The sequence below is a fragment of the Mustela putorius genome, unplaced genomic scaffold, assembly GCF_011764305.1.
Source record: "Mustela putorius furo isolate JIRA1106 unplaced genomic scaffold, ASM1176430v1.1 tig00537227_pilon_pilon_pilon, whole genome shotgun sequence".
Lineage (NCBI taxonomy): Eukaryota > Metazoa > Chordata > Mammalia > Carnivora > Mustelidae > Mustela > Mustela putorius.
This window is the reverse complement of record NW_025422368.1, coordinates 596,580-616,769: the sequence shown is the minus strand read 5'-3', so window position 1 is coordinate 616,769 and position 20,190 is coordinate 596,580. Positions and strand designations below refer to the sequence as shown.

Genomic DNA, 20,190 nt, shown 5'->3' with positions numbered 1-20,190 from the left:
AGAATGTGTATCAGGACATCATAAGACAAGCAAAGGTAAAATCTCAAAGAAGACATCATAAAATTGTTTTGAACTGATCAAGATTTTACAGGAAATCAAATATAAAAACAAAATATACTACACAGATATGGAAATAATTAAGTCTCCATGAACTAATACATAAAGTTGATTAAAATAATCATTCAAATACTTGCTACATTTAAATGGAGGAATAAGAGAAAGAGGTCAAATTTTAGAACTCTTACAATGGAACAGAAAAATAAAGTTTCAGTATTTTGAAAGGGAAGTGTTATTAAGAAACAAGAGCTAATGTAAACATCATGACACTTCAGAAAGAAGTGAAAGGACAGATATGACTATATATTGGATGGTGCAATGGTAAAATTGGGACCAAATCTAAGCACTTCTTTTTGCAATTTTCCTTATTAACTTTCCTTATATATATCTCATTATGATTGTATTTGAATACAAATAGAAATCTTTGTAGCAAGTTCTTAAATGCTTGCTTTACCTGCTGGTTCCTTAGAGTATAAATGAAGGGGTTTAAAAGCGGAGCAATAGAAGTATTGAGAATTGCCACTCCCTTCATTAAGGATATCCTCTGTTTGACTGAGGGTTTAATGTACATGAAGATGCAGCTGCCATATGAGAGGGAGATGACAATCATGTGAGAAGAACATGTGGAGAAAGCCTTTTTTCTCTGGTTGGCAGAAGGAATTTTTAAAATTGTCAAGGCAATGCATGTGTATGATAGAATCACTAATGCCAAAGTGACCAGCAGAGTCACCAAAGCTAAGATGAAACTCATCATTTCCAACACACGTGTATCAGTGCAGGAGATTTGCAAGAGGGGAGCAGTGTCAGAGTAGAAATGATCAATGATATTGGAGTCACAGAAGTCCAGGCTTAAGCCTAAAATGAGTCCTGGAAAGATGATGAGGAAACCAGTGATCCAAGAGCTAAGGACTAACTGGATACAGATTTTGCTGTTCATAATGGTCGTATAATGCAAAGGCTTACAGATGGCAACATAACGATCATAGGACATGACAGCCAGGAGATAAAATTCAGATGCACCGAGAAGGAAGGCAAAAAATAACTGAGTTGCGCAACAGTTATAGGAAATCATTTTGTCACCGGTTGCCATGCTCACAAGCAATTTGGGAATGCAGACTGTCGTATAAGAAATTTCTAAGAAAGAAAAATTTCGAAGAAAGGAATACATAGGGGTCTTGAGATGAGAATCCAGCAAAGTGAGAGTAATGATAACTAAGTTTCCTGAGATGCTTAACAAGTAGGTGAGGAGTAGGAAGATAAATAACACAATCTTCAATTTGGGGTCCTGTGTCAATCCTGCTAAGATAAATACTGTCACAGTTGTACGGTTTTCCATCTTGACCTCCTGATATACTTTTGCTCTGGTAAAAGTATTGAGAAAAAAATATGTACAGATACCAAAGATAAAATGTGAAGATAACATTGTCAAAATATTAGTAATTGCTATTGGTTATACATACTAATGATTAATGTAAGATAAACTCTAACAAAATCTGTTACATTGCTTTTGAAGAAAGACAAATATTTTCTACAAATCTGGTGAAATAAAAACCCATCTTATAAATCATCTTTAAATGTGGCTTACATTTATGGTAATGAGGTGAAGAAATGAACAGGCATGTGGAAAAAAATTATTTCCTCTTTTCTCAGTATGTAAGGACTAAAATGTCATCGTACTTATACTCAGCCTGATGACTATATAAATATCATTATCTCAAGGAACTGACCATATGTGCTACAGAGAAACAAAATGATGTATGAATGTTTAAGATGGTTGAAATAGAAATCCAGCTTTGGGTATAAGATCATCCTGGAAGCAATTCAGTATAACAACTGCAGCTCATTCCAGGTTTGGCCTGTGTCACATCCACTCAGCTAATGAACACACTTTCTTGGTCCTATCTGATTTTTTTATTCCTATAAATCAGTATAGTGGCTTTTGTCTCCATTTCATCTCTTCATTTCTTCACTTTTATCATCTCCTATGCCATTATTAAATTTATCTAATTGCATAGTAAAACTAACTTGAAAAGAATTAAACAAATTCAGTGTTCCTTCTGGTTATAGTTCTCAAAACAGGAAGAGAATAACACAATAAAATGCAAAATAAAGTGAATAAGCATTCAGAGAGGGGGAAATGAAATAGGGAAAGAAGAGAAGGAAGACAAAAGAAGTAGAAAAGAGGTAGCACCTTAGGGGAAGCCATAAAGAGAAAAACTTACCATTAAGATTAGAGTCTTCTTCAGATGAGACAGTGACTGGTATTTAGCTCTTGGCTTTTTACCTGATGTGTAGAAATGGGTTACAGCAAAGCTGAAGAGGAAAACAGAAAAAAAAAAAATTAGCAAATTTTACTGTGATGATCAGTCACTTGGCAAGTGTTCAGACACTTGCAGGTAATACTGACTGACCCCAAATAATATGGTAAGCCAAAACCCAAGCCAATTCAAAACCCAAGGCAATTCAATGTCCCTGCCTATTGATTTGTCCCTGAGTTGATTTTGTGGTTGGAAATTACATAAGCTTTCATCAGACTAAATGTCATGAAAACTCCTGGGTATAAGCATTTCATCCCTTGGGGGCAAATTTCTTGTTTGATGACTTCATTATCAGTTATGCTTCTTTGTGGACTTCATTATGAATATGAAACACTCGTTAAACAATTTTTTTTTAAGTTTCAGGAGTAGCATTCAGTGATGATCACTTACATGTAACACCCAGTGTTCTTCACATCAAGTGCCCTCCTTAATGCTTATCATCTAGTTATCCCATTCCTCTGCCCACCTCACCTCCAACAACACTGTTTGCTCCCTATAGTCAGTGTCTTTTATGGTTTGCCTTCCTCTCTGTTTTTATCTTAGCTTATTTTTTGTTCCTTTTCTCTATGTTCTTCTTAAATTCCATGTATGAATGAAATCATATGGTATTTGTCTTTGACTTCTTTTGCTTAACATCATACCCTCTAGTTTCATCCACATAATTGCAAATGGCAAAACTCATTCTTTTTGATTGCTGAGTAATATTCTAGTGTTTGTGTGTGTGTGTGTGTGTATCTCATATCTTCTTTATCAATACATCCATTGATGGACATCTGGGTTCTTTCCATAGTTACTGCTATAAACATTGGGGTGCATGTGCCCATTTGAGTCATTATGTTTGTACCCTATGTAGTAGTAATAGTAGTGCAGTTGCTGGGTTGGGGTAGTTCTATTCTTAACTTTTTGAGGCACCTCCATACTGTTTTCCAGAGTGGCTGCACAAGTTTGCATCCTCCATGGACCTATAAACATTGTTTACATTGGTGGGAATGTAAATAATGTTTATAAATCCATGGAGAATGCATTATTATATACTGAGGAGTCAAAGAAGTATAAGTCAATGTTCCTGACTATTGTAGTTTACCAATATATAGAGGAGACAGAATTTGTGCATGAATATAGCAATATACCATGTGCCATAAACTTAATAGTAAATAAGACTCACTCTTACTATGGGGAGAGATTCAGAATGGATGCTTAAAAAAAAAGAAAAAGAAAAAGATGGATTCAAAGCTAAGCATTGGAGATAGATTAGGAAGTAGAGTATGGTATTTTAGGTAGGATAAATTGTGGGGAAAAGGGTACACACAAATGAAAACTCATGAATTACTAAAATTTATCAGAGAGAATATAATACAGTTTACTCCACGAAATACTTAAGGTCCTAGAGATTCTGGCTATTAGTACAAAAGTGTAATGATATCTTCTTAGTACTTACACACATTCTCCCAAACCTAAGGGACAATTCCTGAGGCAAGTAATTGTACTATAATGGCTATAGTAATTTGGGTCAAAAACAGATCTATCACCCCCAGAAGTAAAAATTTTATCAAATCAGACCTAGTTTTTCTCCGGCTCCCCAATTCCCTAGATATACACTGGAACAGTGTATTATAATATGTTTAACAAGCCTATCACATTTATTTATTTATTTATTTATTTATGTATTTATTTATGTTAAAAGCTGTAAGAAAATTTTCCCTACCTTCGAAATCATGAACACATTTTTATTCAAAAATGATGTGTTTTAATAAGTTAATTTAAGATCCTTTATAATTAAGATAAGATCAGAATAACTTAAATCTATTAATATAAATAAATTACTCAGTGTTTTAGAGATGTTTATTTTCAGTATATGGATTATAAATCAGTCTGCAAAGCACAAAAACTTACAAACTGTTAGTTTTTATTTTTATTTTTTTTAAAGATCTTATTTATTTGACAGAGATCACAAGCAGGCAGAGAGGCAGGCAGAGAGAGAGGAGGAAGCAGGCTCCCTGCTGAGCAGAGAGCCTGATGTAGGGCTTGATCACAGGACCCTCGGATCATGACCTGAGCCAAAGGCAGAGGCTTTAACCCATTGAGCCACCCAGGCATCCCACAAACTGTAATTTTTTAAAAATATATATTTATTTATTCATTTGACACAGAGAGAAACATAAGTAGGCAGAGAGGCAGGCAAACAGAGTGGGGAGGCAGGCTCCCTGTTGAACAGAGAGCCTGATGTGGGGCTCGATCCACATCAGGGTCCAGGACCCTGAGACCATGACCTGAGTGAAAGGCAGAGGGTTAACCCACTGACCCACCTAGTGCCCTTTATTCTTAAAGGTGCAAAAATAATTATACTGGCAAAGGATTTTGTTTGTTGATGTTCACGGTTTTTATATTCCTATTGCAGGATAAAGCACTTAGGCTTACTTTTTTTTTTTTTTTTCTTCTCAGGCAGCACACTGAAATATATAATTCTTAAAATAAGTTTTAATACTTGTGGACATTTCATGATTAGCTATTTCTAGCTCAAATCAACAATTTAAAGACCAAAGTATCTCTTTTATTCTTCATAGTCAATGTTTTTATGTTAATACAACAAGCACTAAAATTAAACAACTGTTATCCTATGAGATGATTATGGTTTATTTCCAGGGAATGCCCTAAACTGTGTGCATATCTCTCCAAGAAATTCAGCTCCAAAGGCAATATTTCCCTGAGGATCTTTGGTTTGTTTACTATACAAGAGATACAAAATATAGACTCCTTTCTATCTCCTTCAACTATGTTCTTAGGAGACTCTGTACAAAATATACTATATTAACATACTGGGCACACCCTTTATCTTCATTAATTTATTAGTTCATTTATTCTTTCCTGAAATACCTATTTATTGTGTGCTTGAAATGTATTGAGCACTCCTGGATGTCCTGACAGCTCCCCTACCCACTTCTGCCATGTGAGGACCTGGAGACAAGTCTATGAAACCTGTGAAGCCAGCTCTCACTAGACACCAAATCTGCTGGCACCCAGATCTTAGCCTTTCTAGCTTCTAAAACTGAGAAATAAATGTCTGTTGTTCAAGGCACCGAGTTATGGTATTTTGTGACAGCAGTCCAGATAGACTAAGACAGAAATAAAAGCAGAATTCATTGCCAACAGACTTGTCCCATAAGAAATGTTGAACAAAGTTCTTAGGGAAAACACAAATGATATAGGTCAGAAATCTGACCTTCATCAAGAAAATAAGAGTGTTGAAGAAGGAATAAAGGAATAAGTACATTCAACTGGATTTTCCACTAAAGTAACTCTTTCTGAGCAGAACCAACTGTCTATTAATTACCATCTATTAAAATTAATTATAAATCCATTGTTATTAATATGTTTCTGTCTTTAATAATTGGCAATATTCTGAGGCCCAAATTAGATTATCTCTGACCACCTCCTTTCTTCATTCCCTATTTTCTTCTTCTTTATTTCCATCATATCCTTTCCTACCTTCCTTTTCCCTTCTTTATTATTGCTCCCTTTCTTGCGTTAATCAACAGACAGTTTTAAGGGGAACTTTATTGGACAAGATTGACAGTTACAGAATTTACAGAATGCCTTCCATTTTGCCAACTTGGACACATGATCACTTAGATGAATCAATGTTTTCAAAGTCCATAAATTTGAAAAGTGACATAAATTTACAAAATCAAGAAACCAAGCAAGCTCCAAGCATGATAAAATGCCTACACACATTATAATCAAACTGTTAAAGAACAAAGACAGTGAGAAAAAGTGTGGCTAGCATTCATACCATGAATGTTGGAGGACAATGGCTTGAACAATTTCTGACTTCTTTTCATAAGCTAGGGAGGCCAGAAACCAGAGAGGAATCTTTAGAGTGCTGAAAGAAAAAAAAAAATTGTCAATTTAGAATTCTATACATTAAAACTATTGCTTCAACATGAAAGGGAAATAAAGACATTTTCAGATAAAATAAAACCACAAGCATGTTTCAGTAACACATCAGCACTACAAGAATTGTAGCAGGAAGCTCTTCAGCTGAACAAAACTGAATCCAGCTAGAAAACTAGAATTTCAGGGAGGAATTAGAAATATCAAAAATTTTAAATATGGGGTAAATATCAGAGACTAACTTTTTTTCAATGAGCCTGAAATAAAATACGAATTATTCACAAAGAAATGTAAATAGATGTGTATTAAAAGAATTATTTTAAAATTAGTAACAAAAATTATATCTAAAGTAGAAGTTCAATGGATGGGCTGAACAGCAGAAGGGTAATTATAAAACAAAAGAGTGAATTTAAAGATTAATAGAGACCACTCAATTTGAAAAACAAAAAAAAGTAAATTATATATATTTAATGAATAGAGTCTCTGTGACCTAGGGACAATATCAAAAGGTCTAATATATACATGTATATAATTTAAACTTAAAAAAGAAAGAGATATTATAAATCAGTACTGTCCAATAGAAATATAATGCAAAACACAAATGTAAGCCACATTTGCAATTTCAAATTTTCTGATAACCTTATTTTTAAAAAGTGAAAGAAAACAAGTGAAATTAATTTTAATAACATATTTAACCCGATACATCCCATGGATTGTCATTTCAGCATGTAATACATATTAAAAATTAGCGAGATTTTTTACATGTTTGTACTGTCTTTGAAACATGATATACATTTATATTTATAACACATCTCAGTTTGGACTAGACATATTTCAATTTTTAATGGCTACCAAATTGGATAATGTAAACGTAGTTAGATAATATAAGGCATTTGTTGTTTGTGTCTTCATTTTGGCTTCTCAGTAGTTTCAGACCAAAATTCTGGTATATATGAAAAACCTGTGGATATTAAAAACAACCCCATAAACAACTAATGGGTCAAAGAATAAATCACAAAGAACATTAGAAAACACTTGGGAACAAATGAACACAGACATCGAAGCTATCAAAACTTACAAAATACAGTAAGAGCAGTGTACAGATGGAAATTTATAGTTTTAAGCATCTTCTTTAACAAAAAAGATATCAGTAATCTAAGTTCAAACTTACAGATTTAAGAAAAAAAAGAGTAAAAGAAACCCAAAGCCATCAGAAAGAATAAAATAATAAATAGTAGAGTGGAGATAAATGAAATATAGGAAAGGGAAAAAATAGAGAAAATCAGTAAATCCCAAAGTTGTTTCTTTCAAAGGGTCATCAAAGCTGACAAAACTTTAGCTGGATTGACCAAGAAAAAAAAAAAAAAGAGAAGGCTCAAATTGCTAAAGTCAGGAATCAAAGTTGGTTCATGACTATTGATGTTGTAGAAATAGGAGTATAAGAATGTACTATCAGCCATTGTGCATCAACAAATTAGATAGCGTAACTGAAACACAGTAATTCATAAAATCCACAAATTACCCTTTACTCAGGTGACACAGGTATCTAATAGACCTATAGTTATTGAAGAAATTGAAACAGTAATTCAAAACCTCTATATAAAGACTATCTAAGACCAGATGAATTTCCCCAAAGCTTTAAAGAGTTAACACTAATCCATTTCAAACTCTTCCAAATACTGGAGATTATAATACTCTTCCTCTTTGATTGTATGAGGACAGCATTACTCTGATTCAAAAACCGGATAAAAATATCAGAAATACAGATCTCTATCCCTTATGAACATCAATGCAAAAATCCTCAGGAAAATACTAAGAAAGCAAATTCAGTTGTATTTAAAGGTAAGATACCATGATAAAGTGGGGTAGAATGTAAGGTGATCCAACATTTAAAAAAAAAATGAACTTACATAATATGTCAATGATAGAAGATGATAGAAGATGAAATAAAGGGAAAAAACTCATGATTATTACAATTGATGCAGGAAAAGCCAAGCTTTGACAAGATTTGAAATCCTTTCATAAGAAAAATACAGTAAATGCAGAGTAAAAAGGAACTTCCTCAAACTGCTGAAAAGCATTCATGAGAACCCTACAGCTAATGTCCCATTCAAGGCTGAAAGACTGAAGGCCTTCCCCCAAACATCAGGAACATGACAAGGATGTCCACTTTTTCCAACTGCTATTCAATATTGTGCTGGAAGTCCTAGATGGAACAGTTAGACAAAAATAATAAATAAATAAATAAATAATAAATAGATAGATAGATAAATAAATAGTACTTGAATTGGAAAGAACTTTTAGTTCTGTATAGAGAAATCAAATAGAATAGGTAAGTCCAGAATAATCTCATTCATCTAAGGCCAATTAATTTTTGAGTAGGTTACAAGACTATTCAATGAAGAGAAGAATAGTCTTTTACATAAATGGAGCTGGGATGACTGGATGGCCACATGCTAAGAATATTAGAGCCCTGGGTCATACTATCTACAAATTAATATATCAATGACCTAGATGTAAGAACCAAAACTATAAAATTCCTAGCAGAAAATGTTGGGGTCTATCTTACTAACGGATCAGTATTTAGCAGTGGATTCTTCTACATGACACCAAAAACCTGAGCAACAAAAGAAAAAAATTAAATTGGACTCTATCTAAATTAAAAGTTTGGGGTATCTGAGTTAAGTGTCTGCCTTCAGCTCAGGGTCCTGGGATTGAACCCCCCCATCAGGCTCTCCCCACAATGGTAAGTCTGTTTTTCTTTCTCCATCTCTCTCTGTGATCTCTCTTGCTTTCATTCTCTCTCAAATAAATAAATAAAATATTTTAAAGCATTTAATTAATTAAAAGTTTTTGTGCATCAGAGGACATTGCCATGGAATTATTTAAAAAAAAGCAGAAAAAATATTTTCATATCACTTATCTGATAAGTTTCTACCACCCAGACTATATAAAGAACTATTACAAGTCAACCACAACAAAACATAAAAAAATCCCAAGTAATCCAATTTTAAAATATGCAAAGTATCTGAACAGACATTTCTCCAAATCGCCAACAAGGGCATGCAAAGATGCTACACATCATTAGTCATTATAAAAAATGCATATGAAAACCATGGTGCATTACACTTCAATTATGGCCATCTGGGGCAGGGGAGTGGGGAACTGCTGAATGGCCATTATTTAAAAAAAAAGGGGGGGGGGCGTTGAATATGAAGAAATTGGAAGCCCAGTGCATTGTTAGTGGGAATATAAAATGACATACTCTTTGTGGAATGTTTGGGAGTTTCATTTAAAAAAGTTAAACATAAAATTGTCATATGATTTAATAACACCATTCCTAGGTATTGACCCGAATAACTTGTTCTCAAATGCTTGTATGTATGCTATTGTTCATAGCAGCCCTATTCACAGTAGTAAAAAAGTAGAGACAACTGAAATGTCCATTGACAGGTGAAATGGAAGAAATGTGATACATGTATAATGAAGAAAATGTGATAAGTGTATAATGGGATATTATCCAAAGAGAAAAAAAGTGAAGTATTAATACATGTTTCAATGTGGATATACCTCAATATCATGATCCTAAGTGAAAGAAACCAGACATAAGAGGTCACAAATGGTATGATTCCACTTACATGAAGTATCCAAAATTGGACATCCACAGAGAAAGAAAACAGATTAGTAATTGCTAGAGGATTGTAAAAGAAGGAATTGGAAATGCAATTGCTAAATAGCTACAGAGTTTTCTTTTGGGTGAGCAATGTTTGGAACTTAATATGGGTGGTGGTTGCAGAACAGTATGGATGGACTAAATGGCCCCAAACTGTACCATTAAGATAATAAATTTAAAAAATCTGTGGCAACATCATAAAAAATACAACAAACATGTTAAGGAAAAAGGGTCTTACAGAACTATATCATATAGTTGATGCAAATTGTGTATTTTCTGGACTTTATGATTTTAATAGCTTAGTTAAATGTGTGACTGGTTATCACTGTCTTTGTCCTAAATAAATCTCATGTTTGTTCCTAATCCTGTATTTATAAATGTGCATTCATAATTTGGGGGTTGTTTTCTTAAAAGAGGGCACTGCAATATGAAGAAACTTAATTATCCTCGCACTCTATCCACACTTGGGAGTAGAAAAAAGGTAAAATGAATCTCCATCTTGCCATATTGGAAACAAGCATCTCCATACAATAGTTGTGGATTAGACCTTGAAAGCAATGAGTTCTGATGATGCTGGAAGGAAAAGGAGTTCAGAGACTCTTAGAACTGAGAAAAAAAGAAATAAATAAAGGTAGAGTTTGCTAAATGTATTTGAGTCTACTGAGGGTATAGCTGCACTTCAGGAAGCTACCTGAACAGAGAATATTGAAGAGTACAAAAACAGTTATGCAATTTTTCAATAATTGAGTTATAGTTGATGTATAATATCATATTGGTTTTAGGTGCCCAACATAGTAATTTGACACTGAGATGCATTACCAAATGTTTACCACATTTACTTACCATGTAATTATTTTAATTACATTATATTACATTTAATTACATTACATTATTTTAATGAGAAAATGAAGCCCAGTGGAAACAGAACATTGTTAAGTAAAGAAACAGAATATAGGCCAAGATTTGGCTCAGATAGAAGAAAATTTTACACTGTCAAAATAATGTAAATTAGTATAAAAATACAACTGATCATTACAATAAAGTTATTTTCAAATTATATTAAATATTAAAAAGGGATGTGGGTACAAAGGATGGGAAATGTACGAATTTCAAGTGCCCACCTTCCATATTTAAGCCAGTAAATATTTAAATAGTTTCTAACTCAAAATATTAAGAAGTAGTTACGTATAAAATAGAGGATAGGAACCTGTTTGTTAATAGCTGAGGGCTGTGGAGAATAGGAGTTAAGGTGCATGAAAGCCTCCTGAGGGCAGGAAGCTACTAATTTTCATTAATAGAATTCTAAGTTTCTTGACTTTTGAATTTGAATATGTGTATCTTTTTTTCAAAAGATTTTTATTTATCTATTTGCCAGAGAAAGGGAGAGAGAGAGAGGGAGTGAGAGAGAGAGGCAAGCTGAGGGGGAAGCAGGCTCCCCTCTGAGCAGGAACCTTGGATGGACTCCATCCCAGGACCCTGGGATCATGACCTGAGCTGAAGGTAGGCACTTAACTGACTGAACCACCCAGGCATCCCAAATATGTATGCCTTTAATAAAAATAATAAATTTACTGAATTAATATTCTGAGGAAGAATAACACAATAATGAGGTCATTTGGTACACACACAATTCCTTAGGGTCATAGTAAGCAGTTTTAGGGGTAATTTGTAATGCTTCCTTTAAGACAACTAGGTTAAAGCATTTGTAATGCTTTCTTTAAGACAATTAGGAACTAAAGAGGAATTGGAGATGGTTTTATTTTTTATTATTATTTATTATTATTTGTTTTTTGTGATATGAAACTTAGATTTTTTTCTCTCATATTTCTTTCTTTTAGTTAAGACTTTTACTATTACTATTGTTATTATTTTAGAGTAGGTTTAGGGGATTACAGGGATTATTAGGGTTACAGGGATTTCCCGTAACATTTTCACCCACATGTGCATAGTCTCCTTCAGTATCAACAATCCCCACCAGAGTGATCCATTTGTTACAACTCATGAATTTACACTGACTCATAATAATCACCCAGAGTCCATAGTTTAAATTACAGTTTCCTCCTGGTGTGTACACTCTTTGGGTTTGGACAAATGCATGAGATGTATCCATCATTATGGTATCACAAAAAGAATTTTCATTGCCCTACAAATCCTGTCTGCATCTATTCATCCCTAACCCCTTACCCCATCCCATGGCAACCACGGTCTTTTTACTATTTCCATAATTTTGCCTATCCCAGAATATCGTATAGTTCGAACCATACAGTATGTACCTTTTCAGACTGTCTTCTTTCACTTAGTAATATGCATTTAAGATTTCCCCCATGTCTTCTCATAGCTTGATAACTCATTGCCTTTTTTTTAATGAAAAAGATACGATTTTTTATTTTCTTTTCAGTGTAACAGAATTCATTATTTATGCACCACACCCAGTGCTCCATGCAATACATGCCCTCCATAATTCCCACCACCAGGGTCCCCCAACCTCCCACCCCCTGCCCCTTAAAAACCTCAGATTGTTTTCAGAGTCCATAGTCTCTCATGGTTTGTCTCCCCCTCCAATTTCCCTCAACTCCCTTCTCCTCTTCATCTCCCCATGTCTTCTGTGTTATTTCTTATGCTTCACAAATAAGTGAAACCATATGATACTTGTCTCTCTCTGCTTGACTTATTTCACTCAGCATAATCTCTTCCAGTCCTGTCCATTCTGATACAAAAGTTGGGTATTCATCCTTTCTGATGGAGGCATAATACTCCATAGTGTATATGGACCACATCTTCCTTATCCATTTGTCCATTGAAGGGTATCTTGATTCTTTCCACAGTTTGGCGACTGTGGCCATTGCTGCTATAAACTCATTGCCTTTTAACGGATATTTTTCTCATTCTAAAATATTTTCTCTTAAAGTTATTTTCAAATGCTTCCAGAGTTAAAGCAGTTTGAATTATTAGTTTTCAGTGTAGATTATTTTATCTAAAAATTGGGAAGAACGATATCAGAATATTTTTATATAAATGACACCCTGAATTTAATATTTAAAAAATTAGCTCATCATTATTCCCTCTCTTCTCCAAATTTCTTCCATGGTCATTTCCCAGGCTTTCTCTTATTATACTACAATTTACTTAATAACATCATCTATTTCTTTGTTTTAATTAATTAATTTATTTTCAGCATAACAGTATTCATATTTTTTATTTCATCATGCACACAATTTCAGGATAACCATGAATCAATCTCATATACAAAACATTCAATTTTTACATTATTCAACACATTCAATTTCTAGTTAGTTTGAGGGATACCCCAGATACCCCCAGATTCTAAGCATATAGGGATGAAATAAGATAGCAGACAACTCCCTTCTCTGAAATGAGGATTATCTAGGAGAACAGAAAGATAAAAGGGAAAGTGAAAGAGAGAAGAAATATATGTAAAAATTAATATTGCAGTGTTGTAAAGAATAAAATACTGAAATAAAGACTCTAAAGAACAACCTCCTCATATAGGGTCTTTTTTGAAAATGACTTTTTTCTGGAAATGACATTTAATTAGAGGCCTGCAATTTGGAGGTAGAGTGAGAGCAGAGGTAGGGATAGAGGTGAAAAAGAGCTTGAGGAATTAAAAGAGAGTCAGTGTTACAACTGATAACAGTAAAGAAGGTAAGAGTGGAAGAGGATGAAGATGGGTGGTGAGGAGCTATGCCAAGGATTCTTCCTGGCCACTCATTGTCTGCAATTCAATAGGTCTTCGGACATAATTTCAGTAAAGTAGCATAACCTGAGTTAAATTTTAGAGAACATACTTTTTTTTCTTCTGTATCGAAAATAGATTGGATGAGCGAAGGAAGAAAAGATTATTTTGAAGGTTATTACAGGCTACTATTTAGACCAGGTGGAAGGCAATAGTAGACTGGATTAGAATGTTAGCACCTGTAGCAGACACTGTGTCTAATCATGAAGCATTTCTTGATGGACACAAGTTGAGACTAGACATCCTAGAGATTTTGCATTTTGGCTTGTCTATATAACTGGGTTCTTATGAATGGAAACTTAGTGAAAATTATGATAATGACCTCCAGGATTAGCAATAGAAATCTCCCAGGTGATTCACCAATCTCTCTTCCTCCATCTGCAAGCTGACTGTAGATATATTTTGAAGAGAGCAGAGCCTTAAAAATCAATCTCTGAATGATGGCATAGAGTAGAATAGGCACATTGCAGCTTCAAATATACAAAATTTCTACCATCTGTGCTGCATGTTTGATTGAAATTTTCAGGAAATAAATTTAAATTGTGTTAAATGTGGCAAAAAAAAAAAAAAAAAAAAAAAAAAAAAAAAAAGATCTGATGCATTGGAAGTAAGAACAGTGGCTAAGCTTTAATGACCAGAAGAGAAAAAGAAGGGAGCATTCTCTAGTACTGGTACATTCTGTTTCTTTATCTGAGCGTTGCTTATGTAGGAATGTTGAGTTTGTGAAAAGTAACCAAGTTATATAGTATGATAATTGTACATTCTGCACATATATTTTTACTTCATTAAAATATCTTTAAATATCTAATATGTAAAATTGCAGTAATTTAAAAAAGTTTATCTGTTATAAAAGACAGTATTAAAGTATTTAGCAATAGAGATAAAAATAGGTAAAATGAATTGAAATAAAATTTTGTGTAGAATCAACCAAATTTCCTGCTGATTGGATGTAGACACTTAGCAGGTGTAAACATTAGATTCCTATTATCTGTCTTGAGAAACTCATTTCCCTTCAATCTAGATCCCTATGATTTTGATCCTGCCATGGTAATGTCACACACTTAATATTTCCTTTGTCAATGATGAAATATCTTGGCTTCCAAATCTTAAAACTAATTAAGTCTTTAAAACTACCACTCAAGATGATGGCCTTGTGCGATTTAATTTAGGTAAATTTAATATAAGCCCGTTATTGAATCAGGATTGAAACTTTTGGTAATAAACCCCTTAGAATCTTTTCACAATATGAATTGTAGAGTTTCATTTTTTCTTGTGTGGAATGTATATTTGTTATGGATATGTAAGATGTAAGTTCGAAAAACTCCTTATGGCTTACAACATATAGCTGCCTCAAAAGAAGATTTTATCTTGTTTTTACATATGAGTTTACAGATTATACTTAATAAATAATCCATGTATTTTTAACATAGTTGTACAATGGTATCTTGGGAAATGTTTCTATCTTTTAAAAATTGTTTTGTCATTTAATACTCTTGAGATCAATGGTAGAGTACACAAAAATGATTAAATCCTAAAACTACAAATGAAGCAATTATGTTTCTCATGTAGGCCAGAAATATCTCAAAGTAAACAATGAGATTGAAATCTTTTTTTACCACTCTAAGTTTTTTTTTTTAAGAAATACATTTACTTTATATGTAATACAGAAAATGTCCTCCAAACAACATAAATTGGAGATATGGCTCTTTAAAGAAGAAATGAAATTAGATAAATTTCTTGTCCTGACAAAATCTATGAGCTCACACAGTTGCGTGTGAGATGTTGGGGTTAATGTATTTTGGATAAGAATGCAAGTTAAAAGTAGTTTAAAGTAATATAAAAATATGATGGATATGCAACATTCAGAAATTTCCTGTGTTCTGGGGCTCAAATCAAAAGCAGACAGTTGGTAATGAAATTGCTACTAAATACAGTAAGGTTGGGGAATTTTTTTTTAATTTAGTCATATTGATTGCATGAACCCAGACAAAAAATTTGATTCATTTGTAAGCCATTGAAATAAAGGCCATGAAGTTAGAACTATTTTTTTTTTTTTTTTACAACTCAGTTGACTTGTTCTAATAAGGAATCTTTGAACCTTCATTTCGTTGGAATCAAGCTTTGAATAGACATCCTTCATAACATTCAAAAGAATCTCAGAAATGTATTTTATTAAATGAATATGTTGTTTTCCTCAGATAATTATAATTACATATGTTTTTGGTATACAGGATCTTTGTGAATGTTGTAAAATATGACATTGGAAAAATGAATTAGTACTACTTGAGAAATTTCCTCTTATTGAATTCAATAGAATTTAAACACTTCATAAAACATCCAGTTTCATATCCCAAAGGAATCTCCTCTCCCTTACTGATAAATTGCGGAAGTGGTTACAGAAGTCCCTGGGCTTATAAAAATGGTCAGAAATAGTGACTATTTTATTGCCATTCACCAAGTATTTTATTTGCAGTTAAAAGAAGATAATGATGTCAAGTAGTTTCAATATTTTTTAGGGTTTTTTTTTTTGCAGTTTTGTAATTTAAATTTAGCTTGGGAGTATGCATATATGAATTCACTTCTAACTTTATAATTTGGTACCCTATGTAATTCATCCTTTGTTGACTGACATTTTCTTATGCTTTTGACCTTAAAAAATAGACTGAACTTAGAAAAGGAAAGTAGACCAAACTTGGATTTCAAAAATTTAATCACTGAGAATCACTGAGTATAAAGTATGCTTAAATACCCAGAATGTAGACATTTTTAGAGAAATGATACATTGGGGAGTCTGGGGAAGGAAAGGAAAAAATGTAAGAAAGGAATGAAGTAAAAGAGGAAAAAATTTTAATCCTATTGTAGTTATTTATAACCATTGGAAATATCTCTACATTTTTAAACACCTGAACTGGATTGTGTGAAATGTAATAGCTTTAAAATGCATATAATAGAGAGGAGTCAAGATGGCGGAGAAGTAGCAAGCTGAGACTGCTTCAGCTAGCTGGAGATCAGCTAGATAGCTTATCTAAGGATTGAAAACACTTGCAAACACCTGAAAATCCATCGGCAGATCCAAGAGAAGAAGAACAGCAATTCTGGAAACAGAAAAACAACCACTTTCTGAAAGGTAGGACCGGCGGAGAAGTGAATCCAAAGCGACGGGAAGGTAGACCCCGGGGGGAGGGGCTGGCTCCCGGCAAGCGGCGGAGCAACCGCACACAAAATCAGGACTTTTAAAAGTCTGTTCCGCTGAGGGACATCGCTCCAGAGGCTAAACCGGGGCGAAGCCCATGCGGGGTCAGCGTGGCCTCAGGTCCCGCAGGGTCACAGAAGGATCGGGGGTGTCTGAGTGTCGCAGAGCTTGCGGGTATTGGAACGGGAAAGCCGGCTACAGAGACAAAGCTGACAGTAAGCTCGCAGCTCAGTGTTACCTTGAACCGGCCGCAGGCTCGGTGAGCTCGGAGCGCGGCCGGAGGTCAGGCAGACGGGAGTAACTGGGCGCTGTTCTCTGAGGGCGCACTGAGGAGTGGGGCCCTGGGCTCTCGGCTCCTCCGGGCTGGAGACCAGGAGGCCGCCATTTGTATTCCCGTCCTCTGGAACTCTACGGAGAGCGCTCAGGGAACAAAAGCTCCTGAAAGCAAACCCGAGCAGATTACTCACCCCGGCCCCGGGTAAGGGCGGTGTAATTCCGCCTGGGGCAAAGACACTTGAGAATCACTACAACAGGCCCCTCCCCCAGAAGATCAACAAGAAATCCAGCCGAGACCAAGTTCACCTACCAAGGAGTGCGGTTTCAATACCAAGGAGAGCAGCAGAATTCCAGAGGAGGAGAAAGCCAAGCACGGAACTCATGGCTTTTTTCCTGTGATTTTTTTTAGTCTTGCAGTTAATTTAATTTTTTCTTTTTTTTTTTTTTTTCTCGCCTTCGGGTAAAATTTTTTTTTAACTGTTACCTTTTTCTTCTTTAACGACTTTTTACTAGTTTATCTAATATATATATATTTTTTTACATTTTTCTTAGGTGTTTTCTTTTTTAAAAAATTCTTTTCTTTTCTTTTCTTTCTTTTTTTTTTCTTTTTCTTTTCTTTTTGTTTTTTTTTTTTTCTTTCTTCCTTTTTGAACCTCTTTTTATCCCCTTTCTCCCCACTCACGATTTTGGATCTCTTCTAATTTGGTTAAAGCATATTTTCCTGGGGTTGTTGCCAACCTTTTAGTATTTTACTTGCCCCTTCATTTACTCTTATCTGGACAAAATGACAAGACGTAAAAATTCAACACAAAAAAAAGAACAAGAGGCAGTACCGAAGGCTAGGGACCTAATCAATACAGACATCGGTAATATGTCAGATCTAGAGTTCAGAATGACAATTCTCAAGGTTCTAGCCGGGCTCGAAAAAGGCATGGAAGATATTAGAGAAACCCTCTCGAGAGATATAAAAGCCCTTTCTGGAGAAATAAAAGAACTAAAATCTAACCAAGGTGAAATCAAAAAAGCTATTAATGAGGTGCAATCAAAAATGGAGGCTCTAACTGCTAGGATAAATGAGGCAGAAGAAAGAATTAGTGATATAGAAGACCAAATGACAGAGAATAAAGAAGCTGAGCAAAAGAGGGACAAACAGCTACTGGGCCACGAGGGGAGAATTCGAGAGATAAGTGACACCATAAGACGAAACAACATTAGAATAATTGGGATTCCAGAAGAAGAAGAAAGTGAGAGGGGAGCAGAAGGTATACTGGAGAGAATTATTGGGGAGAATTTCCCCAATATGGCAAAGGGAACGAGCATCAAAATTCAGGAGGTTCAGAGAATGCCCCTCAAAATCAATAAGAATAGGCCCACACCCCGTCACCTAATAGTAAAATTTACAAGTCTCAATGACAAAGAGAAAATCCTGAAAGCAGCCCAGGAAAAGAAGTCTGTAACATACAATGGTAAAAATATTAGATTGGCAGCTGACTTATCCACAGAGACCTGGCAGGCCAGAAAGAGCTGGCATATTTTCAGAGCACTAAACGAGAAAAACATGCAGCCAAGAATACTATATCCAGCTAGGCTATCATTGAAAATAGAAGGAGAGATTAAAAGCTTCCAGGACAAACAACAACTGAAAGAATTTGCAAATACCAAACCAGCTCTACAGGAAATAATGAAAGGGGTCCTCTAAGCAAAGAGAGAGCCTACAAGTGGTAGATCAGAAAGGAACAGAGACCATATACAGTAACAGTCACCTTACAGGCAATACAATGGCACTAAATTCATATCTCTCAATAGTTACCCTGAATGTGAATGGGCTAAATGCCCCTGTCAAAAGACACAGGGTATCAGAATGGATAAAAAAACAAACCCCATCTATATGTTGCCTCCAAGAAACACATTTTAAGCCCGAAGACACCTCCAGATTTAAAGTGAGGGGGTGGAAAAGAATTTACCATGCTAATGGACATCAGAAGAAAGCAGGAGTGGCAATCCTTATATCAGATCAATTAGATTTTAAGCCAAAGACTATAATAAGAGATGAGGAAGGACACTATATCATACTCAAAGGGTCTGTCCAACAAGAAGATTTAACAATTTTAAATATCTAAGCCCCCAATGTGGGAGCAGCCAACTATATAAACCAATTAATAACAAAATCAAAGAAACACATCAACAATAATACAATAATAGTAGGGGACTTTAACACTCCCCTCACTGAAATGGACAGGTCATCCAAGCAAAAGATCAGCAAGGAAATAAAGGCCTTAAATGACACACTGGACCAGATGGACATCACAGATATATTCAGAATATTCCATCCCAAAGCAACAGAATACACATTCTTCTCTAGTGCACATGGAACATTCTCCAGAATAGATCACATCCTCGGTCCTAAATCAGGACTCAACCGGTATCAAAAGATTGGGATCATTCCCTGTATATTTTCAGACCACAATGCTCTAAAGCTAGAACTCAACCACAAAAGGAAGTTTGGAAAGAACCCAAATACATGGAGACTAAACAGTATCCTTCTAAAGAATGAATGGGTCAACCGGGAAATTAAAGAAGAATTGAAAAAAATCATGGAAACAAATGATAATGAAAATACAACGGTTCAAAATCTGTGGGACACAACAAAGGCAGTCCTGAGAGGAAAATATATAGCGGTACAAGCCTTTCTCAAGAAACAAGAAAGGTCTCAGGTACACAACCTAACCCTACACCTAAAGGAGCTGGAGAAAGAACAAGAAAGAAACCCTAAGCCCAGCAGGAGAAGAGAAATCATAAACATCAGAGCAGAAATCAATGAAATAGAAACCAAAAAACAATAGAACAAATCAACGAAACTAGGAGCTGGTTCTTTGAAAGAATTAATAAAATTGATAAACCCCTGGCCCGACTTACCAAAAAGAAAAGAGAAAGGACCCAAATAAATTAAATCATGAATGAAAGAGGAGAGATCACAACTAACACCAAAGAAATACAACCTATTATAAGAACATACTATGAGCAACTC

The 20,190-nt window shown here is 34.6% G+C and overlaps 1 protein-coding gene across 1 annotated transcript; it reads right to left on the bottom strand.

The window, feature by feature from the left end:
* Nucleotides 1–328: 328 nt before the first annotated feature.
* Nucleotides 329–1,393, bottom strand: LOC123390005 (olfactory receptor 6C76-like). Its single transcript, XM_045073221.1, has one exon. It carries the CDS (start codon nt 1,391–1,393, stop codon nt 329–331), a length of 1,065 nt encoding a protein of 354 aa, XP_044929156.1.
* Nucleotides 1,394–20,190: the final 18,797 nt, after the last annotated feature.

Bases quoted from the DNA above. Each gene is read 5' to 3' on its own strand.
- LOC123390005 (XM_045073221.1), bottom strand. From the start codon at position 1,393: ATGGAAAACCGTACAACTGTGACAGTATTTATCTTAGCAGGATTGACA.